The sequence below is a fragment of the Harmonia axyridis genome, chromosome 1, assembly GCF_914767665.1.
Source record: "Harmonia axyridis chromosome 1, icHarAxyr1.1, whole genome shotgun sequence".
NCBI classification, from domain to species: Eukaryota; Metazoa; Arthropoda; class Insecta; order Coleoptera; family Coccinellidae; genus Harmonia; species Harmonia axyridis.
This window is the reverse complement of record NC_059501.1, coordinates 52,799,532-52,824,486: the sequence shown is the minus strand read 5'-3', so window position 1 is coordinate 52,824,486 and position 24,955 is coordinate 52,799,532. Positions and strand designations below refer to the sequence as shown.

The 24,955-nt window shown below is 32.6% G+C and overlaps 2 protein-coding genes across 2 annotated transcripts in view; both read right to left on the bottom strand.

Moving 5' to 3' along the window:
• The window catches only part of LOC123683574 (oxidative stress-induced growth inhibitor 1-like), a 40,929-nt gene extending 37,282 nt beyond the window's left edge, over nucleotides 1-3,647 (bottom strand). Inside the window, exon 1 of the mRNA XM_045622612.1 lies at nucleotides 3,434-3,647. The gene's annotated coding sequence lies outside the window, so the exon portion shown is untranslated. The remainder of the gene's footprint in view (nucleotides 1-3,433) is intronic.
• A 12,902-nt stretch (nucleotides 3,648-16,549) lies between these two features.
• LOC123688765 (nucleolar protein 9-like) lies at nucleotides 16,550-21,677 on the bottom strand. Its single transcript, XM_045627421.1, has 5 exons — nucleotides 21,245-21,677; nucleotides 19,374-20,212; nucleotides 18,553-18,681; nucleotides 18,160-18,498; nucleotides 16,550-16,914 (listed from the first exon to the last, which is right to left on the bottom strand). Exons 1-5 carry the CDS (start codon nucleotides 21,435-21,437, stop codon nucleotides 16,651-16,653), a joined length of 1,764 nt encoding a protein of 587 aa, XP_045483377.1. The 5' UTR covers nucleotides 21,438-21,677; the 3' UTR covers nucleotides 16,550-16,650.
• Between the last annotated feature and the right edge of the window lie 3,278 nt (nucleotides 21,678-24,955).

Below are 24,955 nucleotides of genomic sequence, written 5' to 3'. Positions count from 1 at the left end.
CATATTATGAACCCGCAGAATCAAATCTGTATAGGGTGGGCAAGTTTCATTGCTTTAGCATTACTACTTTTAAATCAGAGGAAATAGACAACATTTGATACCACATTCTCGTTCTCTTTTTCTGGGAAACTAACAAAGAGTAATATTCATTTTTTGCCACCTTCTTTTGTTTTCAAATTGAAAGTAAAAATTGGAAAAATGGCGATATCGAAAATAAATTATATCTCTGCTAAATGATGATAGAACTCTGAAATTAAAACGTTATACAGGCACTTTTTTTACGTAGGATTCAGTGGTGTGCTCGTCTTTTTCAGAAGTATTTTTAATAACGAAGCTATGACCCCCTAGATTTCTGTGTAAATTTTTGATTTTTACTGATTTCAAAAACCATAGTATTGAAACTTTCAGATAAATAATACTTTATTATTCATATTGATAAAACCATACGATGTTGTATATTTTTGAAATCATTAATAATTAATTATACCCACAATTCTATTGGATAGTTGGTTCTGTTCATCTGAACAGATTTTTTTTCGATAATTAAACATTGGTATAATTTTCTCGAAAAATCTTCATGTAAAGATTATTTGTGAGTCTTTCTAAATGAAAAACAAAGAAATATCAGTTCATTTTTGCATTTCTCTTTGAACTAGATATATTTATTATCGATCAAGTTTACATTAATGAAGGATCAGATGTTCTTAATGGAATGATTTTAAGAGTATATTGTTAAGAACTCTCTTCGTGTAATCATTCATATATCAGATGAATCAACTTCAAATTCTATAATGCTCATGGAACTTATACCTAGGCATCAAAAAGAAAATTTCTAAAAGATTCTTTTCGATCTTCCCACTTGATATGCGCGAGTAGATAAATCTTTTTTGTCCAGGAAATAATGATATTCAGTGACGTCAGAAAATTTCAATAACATTCATCATGAAATGAATTTGCAGAATGTTGAAATGAAGAACAGGTTCTTTGATAATGAAAAAGCTTAATGAACTTGAGATCATGGAATATCCAAATGAGGGTCAACAGTGAATGAATTTATCAAATTTTCAAGCTCAGGTGTGAAATAATCTGGAATGTTTTTTTCCTATGAAAATGTCTACGTGAATTCAGTTCTCATTAATGAGTTGATAATGTTTGGATTTACCCTCGGATTCACCTCAAAGCAACAAACATACCTAATCGATTGAAATATATTCACGTAATCTATAAAATATTCTTAAAAGGATTTCAATGATAAAGAGTTGAATCCGAAAGTTATATAATTATGTTAAGATTTCTTCAACTTTTCCGAATCAACATATTGTCATATGCGAATGAAATAATTCAAACGAATATAAAAAAACGAGAATAGCACTCACTAGTCCGCAGCTTTTGAGTCTCCTCCAGCCATGCTTCAATTGCACCCTTGAAGACCACAGACTTGTACATAGGACTATAAGTATTACTTGTTCTCCGAACAGGTGTGTAATTCTGTAAGGCCATAGCGAAGCGATAACGTAAAACTTCCTTTTAATTTTAATGATATCTGACGATACTATCATTCGAAAATTCCACAGAAAACTCAAGAAAAATATCGAAAAAAAATGACCCAATATTTCAATGACCACAAAACCGATGGAGTTGAGTTTTTGGCTGTCGGGATGAGATTTAGAGCGTATAGCTTCCTCGGTAGCCATAAACGTAATGAACATAATACAATGTAATGATACATAACCCCCCCTAGAACAAATCAAAAAAATTGTAAGCAACAATTTAAAATAAAAGAAAATATTTTATGAAAAATTGAAAGATCTTGCTTTTTTCAAGTGGGGGGAGTCCACAACCCATGTTAAATATAGTCATAGTTACGCCACTGGCCGTAGCTTCATGCAGAACTCCTTGTTGATAGCGTCATTAGAACAATAGAAAATTTAAGCCGAATATCGAAAAAATCCGAATATTTAGTGACAACAGGAAAAATGTTCACTTGTTTGAGATTTTGCGAATTAATATAAAGACAATTTCAAAAATCGTGATGATTGCATCATCATAATCATAACGAATTCAAGTAATATATCGAAAACAAATGAGGAAAACACTGAAGTGATACAACCGAACTGTAACCATATAGGTACCTATATATGGACTCCAAGGGCACAATTGACGCATCAGTAAACTAGTGCTCAAAAGCTCTTGACTTCACGTTTATAAAAATTCACTTAAGAAATTCAAGTTCTTTCAATTATTTTCAGCAAAAGATCAAAAATATTCTCTTCTTGGTATTTGAAATCGCTAGGTGTATTGGTACACCAAAGAAAAATAATTCAACCATATAGGACTAAACCCCTTCATTGTTATCATTTCAGTTATTCAAAATCAATTGATGTATTTCCATTTATGAAGGTCGTTTCTCTTGAGTAACAACCTCTATAAATGAAGAAAACTATGATTATCGAGACGATTATGCTGAATAGGTAAATGTCATCAAGGTGATTCGAAATAAATGGTAGGTTCTGACAATAATTGTCAGAAGTTTAGTGATTGTTGAAACTTTTATGGTGTGATCAATGAATTTCGAAGAGTAGGTCTATCTGAAACAGTTAATTTCTGATGATGCTATATATTCAAATTCAATTGAGACGTCATAAAAAATACTGAATGATATCAATTATTTTTTCAAATTAATTTTATTTTTCAATTACTGGTTCCTGAAGCATATGAATCAAACCCTGAAGCAATATGATTAGTATAATCGAATTATGATTTTTACTTCCAATAATACATTTTGGAAATGTTTGGCGAAAAAATTTCTTTTGGAATCTAACTTGAAAAATGTGTTGATATTCCTACAGAATTGATCCTTCTATATCAAAAACTCAAATTAAAAGAATGACTTTTATAATAATAATAGGTACCTCACTGACAAATTGTAAATATTGAAAAATTAAATATTGAGAATTAATCGAAATGTTACCTAATTCTGATTTAAATATTTCTGCTCACGAAGTCCAATCCTGATTTTTTCGGATTATTATATTTCAAAACAAATTCTCTTTATTTTAAATAAAAACCCTTTTATTGATGTTGCATAGATATTACGAAATATAATTTTTTTAAAACGTCAACTAAGATATAATTCGGACTATTGAGTCTTTTCAAATTGTGCATTATTGAAAATGACTTTGGGATTGATACTACAAACAGTAAAATATTATAATATGGTAAGAGAAATTGTTTTTACCAGTAACATTGATGTAATCGAACTTGTGCCTGCCAAATGAATAGAAAATTATAATAATCACAATGTAGATTTTCAACAGTTCATTATGGACTAGGAACAATCGAATATCTAAGATAATGAATTACGAAGTGTTTTGTTATTTTTACAAGGAAGAAATAGAAATAAATCAGTTCTACCTGAAGAAAACGGTCTTACCTGGTTTTTGTCTGGAAAATAAAGTTGAAGGTGATCGACAATTTACATAAAATCAATATGAAAAGTTCTTCTTTCAAAAATTTCACCTCCACTGCATATATAATCAAAAAATAGCTATTTCGAAAAGGATTTTTATGTACAACACAATCCTTGAGAGCACCGAGAAGCGTTGCCTTCCCCTCCGCACGTTACCCAGATGACTACTCAAATCTCAAATGCCGGTGCGGTGCGTGTGTATAGTAATTCTACACCTTCCACATTTTCCGTATTACATGCGCAGTAATAAGATTTGTCTATCTATTTTTATTTTATTTCTCTAAGAACTATGATTGATGTATTCATTTGGAAAACGAATAGATATTAATTGCCAAATATCCAACATACATAGGTCCTACATAAAATATTCTGCTAGCTACCACGCCCTCGAATGTGTTATGACCTTTCCCAACCCTATTCGAGTTGAGAATTAGGTAACAGTAAGAAAATCAATGAATCGTTGCGCAGTTTTGAAATTCAAAATCAATTTCACCCAAGACATCGATGAAACTAAATCAACTTTATTTTAAAATTTCACTTGAATTTCCAACATATTATATGCACTGGTCGCAGCAAAATACTTGAAACAAACCTAATATTACCGACTTTTAACAAAAAAATATAATAATATTGTAAACCAATTTGGACCGTGACTTAGTCCGCGGGGAATGACGAACATTTTTTCACTTCAATCTAATTTCAATCAATCGGTATACAGGGTGGCCACTTTTTCAATGGGATTGTATTGATAACTTTTAAACCATAAGAGTTAGAAGATCGGTCAAACGGAGAAAAAGTTGCATGCATAGAAGCATTATCAAGCAGTTCAAACCAATCGAGATTATCAGGGCCGGTTTTCGAGATATCATAAGAAAAGTAAATTATGTCATTTTGATTTCTCTTTTTTTCCCACTTCATTTCAAATATCATCAAAAAATGTTACAGGAATTTTTATTTGACAGTAAATTATCTTCAATTTGACGTAATCAGATTTCGTATCCAACGTTTCGTACTCTCTGGGCCACCCTCAACCTCATTTTTTCAATACGGACCTGCATATTTTATGACATTTTTCGAAATAACTTTTAACGCTGAATTCAACGATATATCATACAATGTCATTCAAAGTAGATTTTCAGGTGATTTTGACCCTCATCCAAATTCAATGGTGTGTATGTAAGAAAAAACAAGTCTATTAACGATATCAATGTTCTGACCCAAATTCAATCGAACCCAGAAAAAAAATCGGGAACTGTGGCCAGTGAATGTAATTTTTTAAAAACTGCTGTTAATAAAATAATGATTTTAAATTTGAATACCAAGCCTAAAATTATATCGTAATGATCTCAAAATGAAGTTCGATTCTGTAATTTGTTTCAACGGAACAAATGACAAATACAACAATAGTGATACCTCGCGAGAAAATTGAGAATGTTTTTGAAGGTATTCAAGGAGACCAAACAAGCAAATGTATAAGAAGTATGGGTTCCAGAACCGTAAAGTGCATTTTACAAAACGGTGGACATTTCGAACACTTACTTCATTAATTTTCATTTACTTTCGAATAATCATTTAATTTTTCTTTCATTAAATGATACTTTCGTTTAATTATTATGAATTGAAATATTTAAATGATTATTATAAAAGAAGAACCAAGAAACCAGTATAGGTACTGGTTTCTTGCTTTGATTCTAATATGTTCCATTTAGTTCAAGATGGGTAAGTTGATTTTCTTATCGAAATTTATTGCATATTGCATGTTGTTAATTAAACTACATGAAGGTAATACAGATCCGACCCAAAGAAAATTGGATAAAGGTCAAAATCACCTGAAAATCAACTTTGAATGACATTATATGATATATCGTTGAATTCAGCGTTAAAAGTTATTTCGAAAATTGTCTTAGAATATGCAGGCCCGTATTGAAAAAAATGAGGTTGAGGGTGGCCTAGAGAGTACGAAACGTTGGATACGAAATCTGATTACGTCAAATTGAGGATAATTTACTGTCACATAAAAAATTCCTGTAACATTTTTTGATGATATTTGAAATGAAGTGGGAAAAAAGAAAAATCAGAATGACATAATTTACTTTTCTTATGATATCTCGAAAACCGGCCCTGATAATTTCGATTTGTTTGACCGACTTTCTAACTCTTATGGTTTAAAAGTTACCAATACAATCCCATTAAAAAAGTGGCCACCCTGTAGATTATATGGATTATATAAAAATATATAGAACTAAAAGTTGGTACTTCAAGTCGCGCTCAATCAACCTTGGAGAATCGCAAAAAAAATCATTAAGCATTTTTGGAGTTAGAGAATATAGAGAGAAAAAAATTCTTACAAATGGCTTTTTTGTGTTCTGTTACTCTCGACTTTCCGTCGCTTATTTTCATTTTTTGATGAGTTATGTAAATCAACTTGAAAAGTTTCCCTTTTTTAATCAATTTCAGCAGCAATCCATAAATTTCTTCCTAGCTCCGAAGATACGCCAATTTCTAAAAACCCGAAAAAAAAATAAAATTATACATATTACAGAAAAATGGCTAAGGAAAATAGAAAAACAAAGTGGAAAGAAATAATCAATCAGGAACAATAAAAATTAAATCAATGATAAAAAAATTGAATACATCCTGTTTAAAGATATTTTATAAATCCAAATCATAAGTATGTATAAGGAATCATTTCCTTATGCTATGCCCGAATATACCTACCTACCGAGTGGACCTTTACCCCGGAAATGGTGTTCACCCTTGAATGGATCTTGGAAACCTACCCGAATGGACATATACCTGGAAGTGATATGATTTAAAACTAGAACATGACCTAATATTGTGCGGATAGAAAGAATTCATTACTTAGTTATTAAATAATGTATAGTTTTGAAATATTATAAAAAAATAATTACGCCCAGGTAAATATTTCGCAAAATGAATACCTCTGTGATTGTTTATGTTTATTTTGAATAAACATTATTACTATTATAATTTATTTGTATGTAAATATGTATAATTATGTTTTTTCAATTAAATTAATAATACCCATTTTCATTTTTTGATAACACATGTAAATCAACTTGAAAAGTACTTGTCTCCATGTTTTTTCTTTTCATTAAAATTAAATAATACGATATCAGGACATCACCTTATAAAATCAGCAGTGCGCCAGGGTAGTATACTAGGATCACTGCTTCATACAGGGTGTCCAGGGAAGAATGCGACAAACGGATACCATGATTGAAGGTCATAATGGAGGACTAGTATCAAAAGGTTTCAATCGCCTGAGTGCCTTCTTCGGGAAAATACAGGGTGATGTTCATCTTATGAGTGAAATTTCACAGTTCAATAACTCTTCAACTAATCGACCGAATAATTTCAAATTTTGAAGTTTTGTCACCCTTTACTATCAGCCTGTACGTGAACATAATGTTTTTTTTGTTTTCGCAAACGCAAAGAGTTGATTCATAATAAAAATTCTAAACCTAAGCTTGGCACTGTCATACAGGGTGAGCAATAAACATTTCCTTAAGAGTGTACTTTTTTAGTTCAATAACTCTTCAACTAATCAAAATCAAGTAAATCAGATCTGGACTAGTAAAACTTCAGATCTTTTTTATCTTCGAGAGTATTGAATCACCCTGTACGTTAACATTATATTTTTTTTCGTTTTCGCATACACAAAGAATTGATTCCCAATAAAAATTCTAAATATCTGCTTGGCACGGTCATACAGGGTGAACAATAAAGATTTTCTTAAGAGTGATTTTTTTTTAGTTCAGTTACCTCTCAATTAATCCACTGAATAACTTCAAATTTTGAAGTTTTGTCACCGTTTACCATGGCCTTCCGTCAAAATTTTTCAAATCGAATAAATCATATTCGGACTAGGAAAATTCAGACCTTTTTTATTTTCTTGAATATTGAATCTCACTGTACGTTGATATCATGATTTTTTTTTCGTTTTCGTAACCACAAAGAATTAATTCATAATAAAAATTCTAAATCTCTGCTTGGGACAGTCATACTTCGTGATCAATAAACATTTCCTTATGAAAGAAATTTCATAGTTCAAGATATCCTGAATTTTTCAGTAGAATTATTTCAAAAACTACAGTTTTTTAACCATTTACGAATGCCATCCCTGAATTTTTCTAAAATTATTTGAGAAAACTTTTAATCCACAAACTGGATGAAGAACAGAATATAAACAGCAAACAAATTAAAATTATTTGTACTTGAAAACGATGAATCAAAAACGAAATAAATAAATATTTTCAGTTCCGCAGAAATTGTTCATAATGGTGTCCCTGGTGGGTTGAGATTTAATAATATCGCAAATATCAATAATTCTTTGTAGCAATATCTCCCTAAAGGGATCGAGGAGGCCAAGCCATATTTCCACTTTGCTAATCCATCTGTTTTCAAATGTCTCAGTCAAATATTTGCGCACTTTTTTTTTTTTTTTATTAGTGCGCTTTAGATCCATCATGTTGCAACCACAATGTTTCCATTGGAATGTTTTCTAACAAACAGAATTATGTTTCTAAAAATTTTCATAAATTTCTCATGTCTACTTATTTTAAAAAATATTAGGGCAAATAAAATTGTTGTTGTAGATACCACACCAAACATTTATCGAGAATCTAACTTGGGAATTTTTATAAATCACTGATTTTGGATTATTTTTTGAGTTCGTACGTTAAAATAATGGGAATTGTTGATTTCATTCCTTGTGAATGGCGAACTGCAAAATTCCGCTCATAATGAAATGTTTACTGATCATCCTGTATGACGGTGCCAAGCAGGAGATTAAGAATCATGAATTAATTCTTTGTGGTTACGAAAACGAAAACAAAAATCATGATTTCAACCTACAAGGTGATCCAATATTCACGAAAATAGGAAAAGTCTGAAATTTTCCTAATCCGGATCTGATTTACTCGATTTCAAAAATATTGAAGTCGATAGTAAAGGGTGACAAAACTTCAAAATTTGAAATTATTCGGTCGATTAGTTAAAGAGTTATTGAACTGTGAAATATCACTCATACGATGAACATCACCCATCAGTATATCCCAAACGAGGACACTCAGGCGATTGAAACCTCTTGATACGAGTCCTTCATGTTGTCCTCATCTCATGGTATCCGTTAGTCGCATCCTTCCCGGGACACCCTGTATACTGTGCACAAAAAACTTACTCGTAACCAATTAGACAACATAAGCTGTCTTCGCTGCTGACGATGCTATCCTCTCTGTTGATGAAAATCCAGACACAACATGCAAAATCATCCGGACTCACTGAACGACTGATAAAAACCGAAAATGAAAGTAAACCTTACAAAATTAGCTCAAATAACATTTATAACTCGTTCAAACAATCACCCTCCAGTTACAATTGATCAAAATTTAATACCAATAAAAAAGTCAAATACTTAGGTCTACATCTGTCAGTTCTCGAAGAGGTGATAATAATTGGTCACCGAGATCTTGTGGTGATTTAAACCCTTTAGACTTTTTTCGTTGGGGCGACGTAAAGGATAAGGTTTAGGAAAATGCTCCACAATCGATTTAGGACCTTAAAGATGAAATTCGTTAAGTTATCTAGAACATACAGCCGCAAATATGCGAATTGATCATGGAAAATTTCATGAAAAGGATGTGGTGCTGCAATCGTAGCAGTTGCGGCCATTTCGTTGATATCGTTTTTCATCGTTAATGACATACTTTCCTCTTTACAATGAAATAAACATCCATCGCTTTCTCTCAAAATAATATTGTTTTCTCGATATCAAATGAAACTTCTTATTTAAAAACCCTTTGCAGCTTTAGGGCTGTAGCCCAAAAATACCAGCAATTGGTCAATGAAAAAAACATTATCTCTCTAATTAGTTTTCGGTTATTATTTATAAAACCCAGCATCATTTATTGCTTCGATCGACAAATTCAATATAGAAAGAATTTTTTGGGATATACAATAGATACGTGAACATAGATGTTCCGAAGCAATAGAAACAACTTGCTTCAATATTTCCAATTGAGTAGCAGATTTCTCGAACATCAATTTGTGTTATCATCATTCATGTGTTTGCTAGATCGGAGTAATGACTCTTCGACTGATTTCAAAGAATTAACAAAATTATATGAAATACCTATCTTTCGAATAATGGACTTCTTCATGTGCCCTGTCAGTTTTTTCCGACGTTGGCGATAACCATTGAGAATTCTTCTCGATCCTGTGCCATATGCAAAAGTTGACCTGCATTTCTTATACCGGTCCATTCTCGGATATTTCCGAGCCAGAAGTCTTGCCTTCCTACTGCATCCCTCTTTCCTTCTATTTTGCAGCTGATTATAACAATTGCAGAATTCGATAGCTGCTTGAGACTTCTCCTCATCACATTGCTCAGATAAGATATCTTCCTACGCTTGATGACATTAGGCAATTCTCTATTCTTGTTGGCTCTTCTTAACAATTCATTTGTTTTGTGTGCTGTCCAGGGAATTTTGAGCATACGCTGCATACGTCTGTGTATCCACATTTCGAATGCTTCAATGCGGCTATGTTCTTTCAATTCGAGGGAGCTTTTGTCAAAGAATTAACGCAAATTTCTAAAAAATAATTGAAAAACTCAATCTGATTTTTTTGAGGATGAGTTATCGGTGTATCCCTTCTTGTTTTTTTACGAAATTGTACTTCTCGCGCTCAGATTGGAATTCAGGTTTTATTTCCATATTTTCTGTCATTTCTTTCTTCGAGCATTTGCTCGAAACCATTAGCTCTCAAATTTGCCATTCTGACACATTTCTCAGCTCGCTAACACACAACAATTATCATACCGGGACTTTGCAACTACTTAGAAACGTTACTGATGGGAACTAAAACCTCATACCAAGTTACTAGAGAACAAATGAAATGTTTGCTCTTTCTCATAGTTATCTAGTATCGTCTTCGTTCTCATCATTCGCTGCGATTTCACAAAGAGCATAATATATTTCTCTCAATTGATAGTCTAGCGGCGTCATAGCGTTAATTCTCCTTTCCCATCTAGTGGTGCTAAGATTGGAAAATTGTATTTTGTCAAAACCCCCACCGTTTAGTTGAATACGAAAAGTTTTTGAACAATAGAGCAAAAATAGTTCACCCGATTTACGAGCGGCATCGTTAATTACTAAACTCAGCGAATGACAAGAATAAGGAACGAAGAAAGCTTCCGGGTTTTCAATACTTCACGTGCCTGCTTTTGCAGAAAAGGCAAATCGAATGAAACAAACTGTATGTCTATGTGTCTATTTACCTTATGTTTTGTACTATGTAGGTATTTTGATTTATTCCTGGATACTTCGACGTCGATGAACAATGCGTAAATAATATATCTGATTTTTACGTTCACAAGACACTATGAACGATCGATTACCTATCACACCACAAGATACAAAGGGCGGTAGGGCATGCAAAGCTTCGACAACTAATTGGGATTAAAAACATATTATATGTTCCGCTGAAGACATTTGGCATTTTACAACAACCAGCTCTGAATGCAAAATCGAAGGAATTTTCCATATGTTGAATGTGTGAACAACTTCCACATAACTCGAAGGCGAAGTTAGTGTTGTTTTTCGTCTTTATGAAATATGTAGATTCCATCTCTCATTCAATTAGAGTAATAGGTAATGCTGTTTATATTAGTTGGGTTGCCATGTGTTATTTATTAATCAGGCGGCTTAGTAAAGACGGTTTGGACATTTTTATTGAAGGGATATTGTTAAACGCAGCGGAATGGACCAACCTCATGTTCTTTTTAAGAATCAAGACTAAATTTTTTCAAGAAATATGAAAAGGCGGCCACAAACTGGGCTAATTTGCCGCCCTCGAATAGAGGCGCCTGTAACAGTCGCTTCACTGTTTCACCCCTAACGCCAGCCCTGTTAATTATTATATTCTATTTCTATCAGTTGACACTATTTACCAATTTCTTTTCTAGATATCACCAGACCAGAAGAAGTACCAGAAGCATCAAGTACAATAATATGATTGATGTCAAAATATCGTCTCTTTCCACCCTCAACCCAAATAACTTGAAAGGACACATGTACGAGTGAAAAATAAGGAGAGCTTCAGGACTGTTCAGCAGTCCAGCGACAAAACTTCCAGTCCAATAAAACTTTTTTTCAACCTGGAACGGTTTGCCTGTGAATGTGGTTTCTGCTCCCAGTGTTAACGCCTGTAAGGACCTATATGATTCACATGGATTTCGCTCACTTGGTGCCTGATTGAATTCTTAAATTCGTATATATTTAACATGTAATTTTTTTTTATTTACTTTAATACTTACATACTGTATCAATTATTTTATTTCTGAGCTTCATAGGCATAGCCTCAGCTCTTGTCGTTGAATAATAATAAAAACAGGCATTACATCAAGACGACTCACAAACCACCAGTCGCTTCGATATCATGACGCCTAGTACCGGAGAAATTCAAGGCGACCAAGAAGGACCTCGAAGCCGTTCTCCAACTAGGAATCGTCCTCCCATCCAATAGCCCATGGTTGTCCCTACTGCACTTTGCACCAAAGAAGAGTACCGAAGAATGGCGTACATCCTCCAAGGAAAGAAAATCTTTTCAACCTAGTTCGAAAATACTACCAGATCCCCCTGGCAAAAAAAGGACATCGACAAGACAGCTATGACTTCTATTTAGGGTTTTCGAATTCCTGTTTATGACATTTGGACAACGAAACGCTGCCCAGAGCTTCATCGATGAAATTCTACGAGAACTGAACTTCTGCTTCATCGACGACGTGCTGATGGCCTCATCGTCCGAAGAAAAACTCATGGAACACCTCCGTCCGGATAATCTTGGAGAGCAACTACTCCGTTGTCCCCAACCCAGTGAAGTGCATTTTCGGACAACCAGAAGTGAAATTCCTAGGCTACCTAGATATTAAAACTATTTCCGAATAGGGTTCAAGATATTCTGGAGAACAGTCAACCCACAACCGCCAAAGACCTTCGAAGCATCTTTTCATACCCAGGGCATCACATGCATTGTCATCACTCAAGGATATACTGATGTCAATGCTAACACTGCAGTATCAACAATTCTTCAGCAAATGATAAATAGCGAATGGCAACCTCTAGCATGTTACTCCAAGAAAGTGTTGCATATAGACACCCTATATGGGGCATACGACTGTGGACTACTAGCCATCAAACACTAGAGTCCCATGGTAGACTGCAGTGGTCCCCACTTAGCTAATTAGAGCTGAAGTCCCAAATTACCGAAAGCGGGTAAAAAGAAGAAGGCAAGTCCCAACTACAACCCAGATTGCTTCCACTTTCAAAGCAGAGAAGAAGACTGCCACTAAGAAACAGACAAGTTCCATTCAAAGAAAGAGCCAACCGCAGAACCAGATATATGTCTGAGCCCAACATAAAGAACTGTATGCTGAACGTCCTAGCTGGAAACGAGGTCTAAAACAAGAGTAAGTAATGTATAATACAACTGTTAAAAATAGTTCTTTGCAGACTCTGGAATGCAAACGTATTTTAACCAGCGAGGGATTTATTAGAAGAATTCGTTTCTCAAGAGAACCTCGATATCATGATATTAGAGACAAAACTGAAGCCTTATCACTAGGGCCCGCGGATCCAAGGGTGCAATATGTATCGTTCAGGTCTATATTGTTCATTACAATGTTTTCAAGATCAATCAGGTGAAAAACATAATTTCAACTTTGGTGAGTGTTTTCACATTGGGTTTTTTCGTCGAATATAATTTATTTTCCGAAGAAATACCGACAATCTTAATGATGCGCAAAAAACTCGTGAATATAGGGGTAATAACACATGCCGATGCGCGACCTTAATATTTGAACCTTTGAACATGCCGACGCCCAACAGATATATTTATGACTAGATTACGGCATGCTTCAACATAGCCATTTTTATATTATTTCTCACCTTGAATTAAAGTTTTGTTGATCTTGTCTTTATTTTAAGCTTAGTACGCAAGTTCTAGGGAAGGCTATAGCAATATTTCAAATGTTTCCTGATTCCTCGGCATCGCTCGTTGCGAGGCGTAATTTTTTCTTTTGATATTTTTTGGCCGCCCTGTGGACCTCACTCCCGTGGCAAAATAATGCCACGCCCTAGATACGGCCCTGCAGGCCAATAACGTTTCGGTCCCCAAAAAAACCGTTTCTGCCAAAGGGGCACAGATACTGTCAAACGGGGGAATGGGGACGATTTTCGATTTTTAGGTATTATCATAGTATATACATAGTATAAGGAAAAAAATTTTTGACCACTGAAATAGAGAAATGTCTAAAAATCACAATGCATAGGGAACAGAAAAGCAAGGTTTCAAATGAAAAAACTTTGCCAACGATTTGAAAGACGGTATTACATTTCGAATGTGGAATCTTATATTATTATTTTTAGAACTCTTTATTGCTAAATTCATATGTCTGAATCTTATATTCAATTTTTATATTTTTTTCATTGATAATATCCCAATTCTATTCATATTTCTTCGGATGAAACCACTTTCTACTATTATATGAATAATTTTAATTCAATTGTATCTATCAATTTGTTTTAATTATTCCTGAATAGAGAGTTAAGTGATCATTCAAACTTTTATCGTAATACAAAACGCAATTATTCGAATAAATATTCAATGAATATTCAAATGTAGTGGTAACTTAATAATAACATAAAAATTGTTGGCAATGTCATGCGACCTCTTTTCAACCACGCCACTCAATGAATTATCGTATTATTTCTGCGCCATCTATAGCTCATGATTCAGCGCCATCTATTATCGAGTTACTTCTCCACTTTGGGTAGTCAATAGTGTTCGATATATGCAACCCGTAAAACACCGGTTCCAACTACAGTAGCGACCCCAAGTGACCAGTTCCTTGCCGTCAAACGGCGGTTGGCTTACTATCCATTCCTTATACTATGGTATATATTACCATTCTATCGAAAAAAAAATTAAAATTTGGGGGAAAGTGGTCAATACGGCTACTAGGGGAAATGCGGACAAAATGACGTACTGTTTTGTTTCTCAATCATATATTTTTTCAGTTATTGCAATAATACTCCTATTATGGCGCTAAATACTAACTTTGGTAAATTGTTTTCAAGTATTATAAGCTGAAAATTGAATTGAACTACAAAAATAAAAGATATAAGGAATTATTTTGACTTCTAAAAAAATCCATTTTGTCCGTATACTAGACAAAATGACATACTAGTAATAGACATAATGACAAACATAATATTTGAATGCACAGTTCGAAAATATGAAGGTTTTGGTTCTCGAGACAGTAGCATACGATGTATAAGCCCAGTGAAAACACTGCATGCAACGCAGCTACTGCTCACCAGGTATGATACGAAAAAAAAGTCATTGCAATAAATGCAGAGGCAGTCATCGATATCTTCATTCTTATTGTTAATTTGAAACGGTTCAGTGTAGAATTCTTCATCGTCAACGCTTTTTTTATTTTTCAACGGCCTTGTTTTTTTTACCACATGGTAATTTCTTGTTTCTTCTTCTTGGGTGGAATGGTCGCAGCATATTTAGCCTTGGTTTTGTCAAAATAAGGCGTTCATATGCATTTGGGGGCTTCTGGCTTTCTTTTGTCTTGTCACTGGTGAAAGAATTTCATTAGGAAAGGATACCGTATTTTTTTACAAGATACATACCAGAATTTCACGTTATATCACGTATGGTACGTGCAAAATGAGTTCAAAACAATATGGAAATGAGCTCATTAGTTCCACGTGAAAATCAATCAACAAAATTCCCTATTATTTCCAAAAATATTTTTTCTTGACACGTATCGGACAAAATGACATACTATGTCGTTTAGTCCATCAGGAGATTATGTCATTTTGTCCGATACATACTTTTTATGATATTGAAGCATAATTTCAAAACAAAACTTATATCCTTCTTAAAACTTATACATATTATTACGTCATAACATTACCAATAAGAATACATTTAAAAAATAACGAATATCATAATAACACTCTCCAGAAGCAATTTAGAAACCAAGTGAACAAAAAAAATTCAACCGACGTGAACACATTTCTAGCTATTACACCAGTGAAACAGACAGTAGGATGTCAATTTCTTCGCAGGATTGCCATCATCACTAGCAGAAACTGAATCACTGTGGAACCCCGAGCTATACGGCACCACTTTTGAAAAAATTTAAAAATTCATTTTGTCCGCAGTTACCCTACAATATGTATTGGATAATTATCTGATTTGGATTGATTAATTTAAAAATAAATAAATATTGGATGTCCCTATTAACCCCGCGCGTTTTTGGGGAGAATCGGGTCACGCTATTTCAAGTCATCCAATGTGCATGTCACCCCGTGGCGACGCTAGGGGGGCCCGAACCCCCCCTAAAATTTGACAAACTAAGGTTAAAATAGTTACAGGATTGGCCGAACTATAATTTGGATTCACTTTGATGAACAGCGGAACATATGTTTTTAATCCTATTTAGTTTTCGAAGCTTGGTAATCTTTCATCGAACGTGAATGTGAGAATCAGATATATTACTTACGCATTGTTCATCGGCGTCGAAGAAATCCAGGAATTTATTGTAGGTAAAAATGTCCGAAAAAAAAACCCAGTGGAAACGACTTAAAGAAAGGAACGATTAGCAAAAAAGGTAGAGAAATCAAAAATGGCGAATTATCATCGAGGTAAGTGATGTTTTTTGTTAGGGAATGGGGGTGTTCAGCAGGGGCGCCAAAATTGCTCGCGCCGGCCCTGTTGAGATCAGATGCAGTTGCACTATCTAGAAAAAACTAAGAGCGCGACAAATTTCTTTCGTTCCCAACAAACAATTTCTGGGATAGGTTTAATCGATTTTTGAAGAAGTCCTGGATCCGTCTCTAAAAGGGACACAATAACAAAGTCTATACTTGACACAGAGAATAGAAGCCTAGAAAATGAAAATTCAATGAACATTATTAATGATGTTAACTTCATAAGTATTCATGAAGCTTAAAAACACCATGCTTATTTAAATCAAAGATATTTTATGTTATGTACATTTATTTACAAAACAATTATATAACAGTTTCTTCAAATTATTTATCTTCCATCTTATCCATTAGTCTCGAGTTTACAAATAAAATTTATTTCACAACTTCTTCCAAAAGTTTGATTACAGCATCTTTTTTGTTATTGAAACTATTTTTCCACTCTTCTTTATTTCTTTTGTACAATGGATAATGAATTTTATTGGAAATAATTTTTCCATGTTCCGAATTTGACCACAGACCATCTTTATAGCTCAACTCATCCATAATAGCCATTTTATGCTTTAAACCTGCAGCATTCCAAATTGCTTCAAAAGATCTAGAACCAAATTTTGTGGAAGCTAAATCCTGATAGGTGCCCTAAAACAATGTTTCAACAATAAATTTTCTACGAAAAGCTTCATAGTTTATTACAAACAAATTATAATTAGGACCTTATGTAATACATTATTAATTTTTCTATTCTTATAAAACTTTTAATAAATAAATTACAAAAATGTTATCTCTTGTTGTTTGGGAATTATTTGTTTTATTATAATTTTCTTAATAATTTTATAAGAACAAACAATTTTCTACTTCCAACTATTCACCAAAAGTGTATAAGTCTGGCGCTTTAGTAACAGGAGAAATTTATGTTATTCTTAAATTGGAAATATAATTTGAGCTTGCTTTTTTTGAGGACTGTTATTATTGTAGATCTTATTATGAATAAATAAATGTGTTCAGAATCATTTTCATTTCAAAAAAGAAGTATCAAAATCAATAAATTGAAATTTAACACAAGTTATTCTAATTTCCACTATTTTATTAAGTAAATAACAACTATTTGATACACAGTTGCTAGTTTCTACAGATATATTACATTCTCTCATATCCCATTTTGAAGTGTTGTTCCATTTTATATTACATTTTGAATAACTTTAAGAAATCTGAAGAAACTACTGTGTATTGAAACAATTGATATTTGGGCACATAATAAAATAGAGGAAATTGGAATAATTTCAATTAAATTTCTACCAAGTAATGACCAAGCCAATCAAATACTTGAAAAAATTATTAAAAATCAATTCCTAGTAACACTACTCAATAGTAGCAATGGATAGTTTTTTTTGAATTAGTAGGTAAGCTCAACGTAGTCGTCACATGTACCACAATTTTTGTGGTCTGTGTGACTTTGCACTTCCCTACGAATTTACCAGTTGGATTTTGTTTGGAAAATGGTACCTGTAAATTAAGCCTGAGCAAAGTACGTAGGAGATATGAGTTAATCAAGACGATGCAATAAGTTAGGGCGAAGACTTGAAAAAACAGAACATGTTTCAACCAAAATATTTATCATCATTGCTTTAGCAGATGTCGCTAAAGCTGGAGTTTTACTAAACAGATGTGTTTTCATAGCCACAATACGAAGGCAAACTTGAGTTTGCATTTGCAAATGGTCAATCATTATATGAGATGTTATATTTGGATTCTATTGTAAGTGCAAATTTTTTTGCTCATCCCACAAGAACTTATATTTTCAGAATTGAAAGACTAAAAGGAAATGAATGTTCCAACTTTAAGGTGGACACTGTAAGTAATCATTAAAAAACTTAATTTTAATACCTTCATTTTCCTGACCAATTTTTCCCGACTTTTTTCACCAACATATGTACTCCTCACAAAAGAGTCCACTATATGACTTCCCTGTGTGTTGGACATCAAAGCTTTTAAGTTGTTTATATCCATTTCAAGTATACTATTGACAATTTTTATAGGTTTATTGAATTCCAGCAGAATTTGAAGTATTAGTGTTCCATGCAAATTGAGTCTAGTTTTTTGCAGTTCTTCATTGCTCAAACTGGATGAAGCACAGTCCTCGAATGTTTTCATTCTTGCCAAACAAATAATAAGTGAGGATTGTCTTGTTTCTGGCTCCAAGCAATTAAATGCCTTCATAAGACTCTGAAAAAAAAAAGTATTACAATCTAAATAAATTATAATTCTTCACATTCTTACATTCACAAATGGACCTTGTTTCGAAGATAATCTTTTGCATCCATCAGCAATGGCCCATATTATTCCTGTGTGTCCTTCCTGAATAATGTTGGCAAAATGATCTGCCAATTCATCAAAAATCGATTCAAACTAAAAAATGATAGAAAATAAAATTAGCAATTTTATTTCGATCTTATTGAGATTGATAATTTAAACTCCTGAGATCTAATACCAAAAACAAGTCTGAGATAGAAAACAAATATTTAGGTTTAAGTTTAGATAATAAGTTAAGTTGGAGACCTCATAGAACATCAAAAGAAAAAGATTTTTCTAATAGTAGGAGCTTATTGATTAGATAGCAGAACAAATCTATTAAATGTATTTATAACTTTGACTTCATTACACCAACACCTAGCTATATTCTGTTACTTCCATGTTAAATAGGAATAAATTGAAAATAATAGAACAATATCAATTTACGGAAAACAGGAATAATTTAAGTTAATGAAAAACATAACTTAAATGTTAGAAATAAAAATGAGTTAAGAAAAAAATTCGCGTGAATATGCAATGTCAAAGTTTTCCCATTATCAGAGTATAGATGTCTTAAATTCTTAACAGTTGAAATAGTCTGCAGCAAGAATATTAGAAAAAGTGTCATGACCTTGAAGAGTGACTTCAATCTTCTATCTTTTGTTAGAAAATTTGAAGGATTATTGTTTCTTGCTGATACCTGCAGATTTTGCTGCTTAAGTCAATTTTTAGGATGTTCACATATACTTGGGAATCTTCAAAAATTCATGGCTTACTTCAACCATATTGGTTGATAAATTAAAACTTACCTCACTCTTTTCTTGACAATGGGTAATTAGTTTTTGTACAGCAAAGTTAGTGTTCCTTATAGTGGATAATTTGAATAATTTTCCAGCAAAACATTTTACATAAATTTTTGATAGGTATTTTTGTGGGGCAACCTGCAAATAAGTTTCTAGAACCATTATAGAGCTTGTTGCTAGAAAGACTGGTAATAATTTATTTGAGTCTTTGTTTTCATCCTCCGGTGTGAAACACTCCAAAAGTTTCTTCATATACTTTTTAAGAAGTTTAGGACTTAGTTTTTTCAAAGCCTTTAGAAGAATTTGAAGAAAACCTGAAGTCTTTTCATTTTTACAGAGATCAGGAAACTGTGGCCAAGTCAGAAGACGTTCTCCATACTCAATGACAACATCAGCATATTCAGGAACAATTGGAGCTTCTTCTATTTCCTTTTTAGAGTTTTTTCCACTATCTTTGGACTTAGGGTCATCCTTAGGTATGTTGGAGAAAATTTGTAAACAAGTTCTCATGATGTGATTTCCATAAGTGTCCCAAATATAATCTTCGAGATTATTAAGTAAAAATTTGCTTATTTTCAATGTGAATTCCTTGTATTCTTCTTTCATATCATTACTTTGAGTGGAACGTGCACAACTCTGTGTGACCAGTTCTTCCAGTACATGACTGGCAAATTTATCACAGCAAAGTGGACGTAATTCATTACCAAAGCTATCCATATATTTTTTCATTACATTGTCATTTGCGAATGGTAACAACATTTCTATGACCCTACAGCCTACTTGATTACAACTACATTGAATTTCCTGGTTGTCAGTTTGTTGGAAAACATTATCCACAAATATTCCTGAAATGAACAATGAAAAATTAATTTTATATCCGTTCCAAGTTGAGATAACTTTTTTATAATACATAAATAAATTGTACATCGACCATAAAACCATATTTACATCAACATTCATATGTTGCATTCACATCAATAAATACAACGAAATATGATTATATTCACCCAATAGATATAACAAATAAATATTGCAGAGTAACACCAAAAAGGTTCCATATTGCTTATCTTATCAAATGAATAAAGACCAGTGTTGAAATAACCACGCGTTTTAACCCTTATCAATGTGTTCTGGGTCACTAGGAAATGAAATTGTTCTCTGAAAAAATCGTAACTTCCTGAAATTTAAGTAGTTGAAGATTTTTCTTGTTAAAATGTTGCTTCTCAAGGTATCCCTAGCGACATGTGTTGTGCCTTAAATTTAATGCAGCACCAAAAACATCAATGGATTACTTACTTCAGTGCGATACCGATATCCCTAAATAAGTTGATTTTTCACCAATTCATATGAAAAAAATAGTAATTGGTTCCTATTGTAAAATTCCACTTATTTCATTAATTATCAGGACACATGCTCATGATGCCCATTGGTTAGGTTTAGTTTGAAAGAACTTTACACAAGTATTCCCAGGGGCATGTGCCGCACATATTTCGAAAAGGGCAAAATCTATGGTCACAGTGAACATGTTAACAATAATGTAAACCATAAATTTTGGATAACAAAAATTGTGATGAAATTAAGCTTTGCAGTGATAAGAGCTAAAACGCATTGCTGTTTTCACACCAGTAATATTGTGCCTTCAAAATTAACCATGACCTCAATGCTATATTTCATATTATCGGTTAGAGATGTAATACTTATAGGAAGATTATTATACTCCGATTTGGCAAGGTTTGGGAATACTGAATATCTGTTACTATTAGGAATGTCAGAATCATAAAAATAAATTAATAAAAGGATAATTACAATATATCAATTATTATATGCATACGAGAGACATAACAAGGTTAGGCTACAAATTAATTCAAAATTCTTACTTTTATCTTCATCATTATCGAATCCTTCTCTGAACACTTCCATTATTTTGACAAAATAGTCGTATGTATCACTTTCCAGTCGACTCCCACAACCAAAATGTCCTTTTTTAGCATATTTTCGTGCATTTTTTAAGAATGACTTCTTTCTCTTTCTTTTATTTGGGTTTCTTTGAATTTCACTTTTTTCATTCATATTTAATGAATTTCTGCTTTTATTTGCACACACCAAGATACAATATATTATATTTTATTGTGAATAACACAAATGATTGTATTATATTTGCCAGTTACCGACGTGAACGTTAATAACATAGAGGTTATGTTATGGTTCTATCATAGAATATTCTACATCACAGAACAGAACACTAATATAAGGTATAGATCATAGAAAGATTTTTCGTGCTCTTAATGATAAATTGCATTGTTATTCAAGAATGAGTTGGGTCACGGTTGAAGTACTGCATTCGCAGATATATGGACTATGGAGTAGGGAGAATGAACTGCGAGATGCGTGAAACGAAGTGACTAATATTTCGGCAGCCATTTTTATACTTTCGGTTCATTGGCGTAGAAAGCAGTGTAATCGAAGGGTCTGTGTTATATATTGAAAATAATGTGCAATTCCAATAAAATTTTTTGGATCAGAAACTCAATCTTCACTGTTCACTGGGATAAAGTTAATTATTGATGAATAATCGTATTTATACAATGAATATTAGATTACCTATCCATTATTCTTAGTTGAATATTCAATATTCCATATTGGTATTTCTGGCTCGATCATTATTGTATTGTGGTCATTCCAAATATTAAAATTGATGCATTTTTTATTAAATTAAATTTCTCTTGAAATCCGGTAGATCGTATTTAGCTTTGAACCAAAAAATTAGAAATTAAGGTTTGAAAATAGGTATGTACATGCATTGCATTCTGCATCTCACCATCATGCACGAATATGAGAATTTTGGAAATAACGAGTGTTCAATACTATTCGAGGTCAAGAGTGCTGTGACATTCTACTGAGTTGAAGTTTTGTGTACAAAACCAAAAGTTGGGCGCAATAGATTGGCACAGCACACTAGACCACGAATTTAAATAAACGCTCGTTATATTCTAAATCAAACGATTTCTTGTTTTTTGTCAGTAATCACATAAATTATTTTATTATCAATCATCACTGGTATTCGTGCCACTACATAGTTGAATATTTATTATTCAATTATAATAATATTTATTATTATTATAATAGTTGAGTTAACAATACGATATATCTAATTTGATTCAATTATTAAATTAATTTATGTTCACAAATATCAATTTGTATAATGATTATGTGCAATAAAAAGTATTTCAATTTTCGTTGAGTATTATTACTGAGGTAAAAATCAACTTGGATGCAAAACCTCACTTAAGTATTGAACAAACTGTAATTGATATTACAGTTTCTTCAGAATTTTCAGTGTAGGTTTTCATTCAAATTGGGAAATTGTTTCGAATTATGATTTAAGGCACCAAATGCGCAGAATCAGTATCCCTAGTTCCATAACCTGTCCATAAGGGCGCCACAATCGCGCTGAGTTATAACTCTCTTCTATTCATTTCTAGAACTAGAGCCATTTTATAGAAATAAAAAGATCATAGAGAAATGAACTTCTTCCTTTGTCTATGAAATAGATCATAGATCATAAATTTGGAGTTGTAAGTCATAGAAACAATTATAGGAATGCATTTTCATTAACCAAGTAAAATAATTTTCTACAATGACTTAATAAACAACAGTGGCCACACGCGTGGTGTCGTTTTTGATTGGCTGCCGGTTTCTTAGCCTAAATATGGCGGCTTTTTGTTTACATTCTCCATTTACCTGATTTTTTAAATTTATTCAAATTGTAAAGTCCATTTTATCAAGTCACTGTAGAATTCTTCAGTTGAGTAAATTTGTTCTATATACAATCAAATACTATCAGGCCCAATATTTTGACAAAGTGTCAGTTCAGTCAATTGATATCTTAAGTTCTATGGTTCGCCATTTTTAGGCTCAATTTGAACGAATTGTCGCCACTGTGTTTTATTAATATGTCACTGTATATTTTTCAATACGACTACGCCCCCTAGCGAAAATTTTGTGAACCATAAAGAAATATTTCAGTATAATTATTAATTGTATAATTTAAACTATGATATTATGATATTATCGGACTATTTGTTATCCTGGAAGTTGTTTAGCAATTTGAAATGATTGCAGGCAACAAACGTAGAGAAAGACACGATGTAACAGGAATGAGGAAAGATATTTCAACAAGAATTAGCAACCATATTATGACAAGTACAGTGCATCCCATTTTGGGTGAGACAGCCAGGTTTCTCGCTTGTTATTTAAGATAGAGCCTAGCGGTTTTCACGTTCCTGTCCTACTTTTTCGTGAAACTCAAGTTGGCCTAATCAGATTTTGCATAACTGTTTCCGTTCAAGAGATACAGGGCGATTTTGGAAATTGATACTTTTGGGACCCCTCCGTTATCTCCGAAGTTATTAGAAATAATGCTGAGTTAAAAACTACGTCTGAATCAGAATTCTGCGTAGAATCCAGTGGCGTACTCATTTTTTTTTCGGGGTTTGGTTTCGAAGATTCAACACAAACCTATATTTTTTTTAATGGAACACCCTGTATATTATTACTTCGTTGAATTCGTTATTTTTTTCCCTTCAAAATGATGTATTGTTGATAACTAAGACTAAACAATCATCAATTTTTGGAAAACTATTGATTGTTACATAAATTCTGTTATTATATCCAGTTCAAAAAATATTGGAAATTTCTCCCAACACCAATCGACATTCGATTATAACTATATTTTATGATTTATTGACCATTTTTTCAAGAATGTCGACTGTTTAGAATGAATCGGATCATTCATATGACAGTTATTAGCAATATTTAATTTCCAGTCACAAAAACATTGCCAAAATGGCCAGAAGGTTACAGTATACACAAGAAGACAAGAAAAATTAAAAATTAAAAATTCTGCAAGGAGCTTTAAACTGTTATACTATATGAGAATGCGGAATTTAATTTCCATCGAATTCATAGTTTTGAAATTATAAGAAAAATAATCACAGAAATATTGGATACCTATTTTCTTCAATATTATTTCATATTTTCTCTGATTCTAGTGAAGCAATCAACATGAAATTCTCTAAGACCCTTAAAACTGTTATTCAATATCGAAATGCATCATTTTATTACGATTGATTCTTCAGTTTTGAAGTTATATGGAAGACAAAATTTCGAATGAAATATGTATCTTCGAGAGAGATGAGACCATTCCCAGCTCAAAATTTTTAAATTACAGGTAGATACCGTGAAGAAAGAATAGAGCGATCTGTTCAGAGATCTAGCGTTCAAAAGGTAGTGAAGGTTGATGATAATCACAGGCTGCGATTTCATTATGCTATATTTTCAATAATAAAATTGGGCGTTACAAAATATTAGAATCTTGAATAACTCTACACGAAAGCGAATTAGACCATGCTCTATGTGAACTTTGTGAAACTTAGCCAAAGATAGCCCAAGTTATCTCTGCCTCCCTGTATACAAATAGGTCATGCAAAAACATATTTTATATTCCATAAATATTAAAATATAACTTCTTTATATCTGTATGGAAGTAGATATGAGTAAAACAAGTTATGAAATCTTTACATACTACG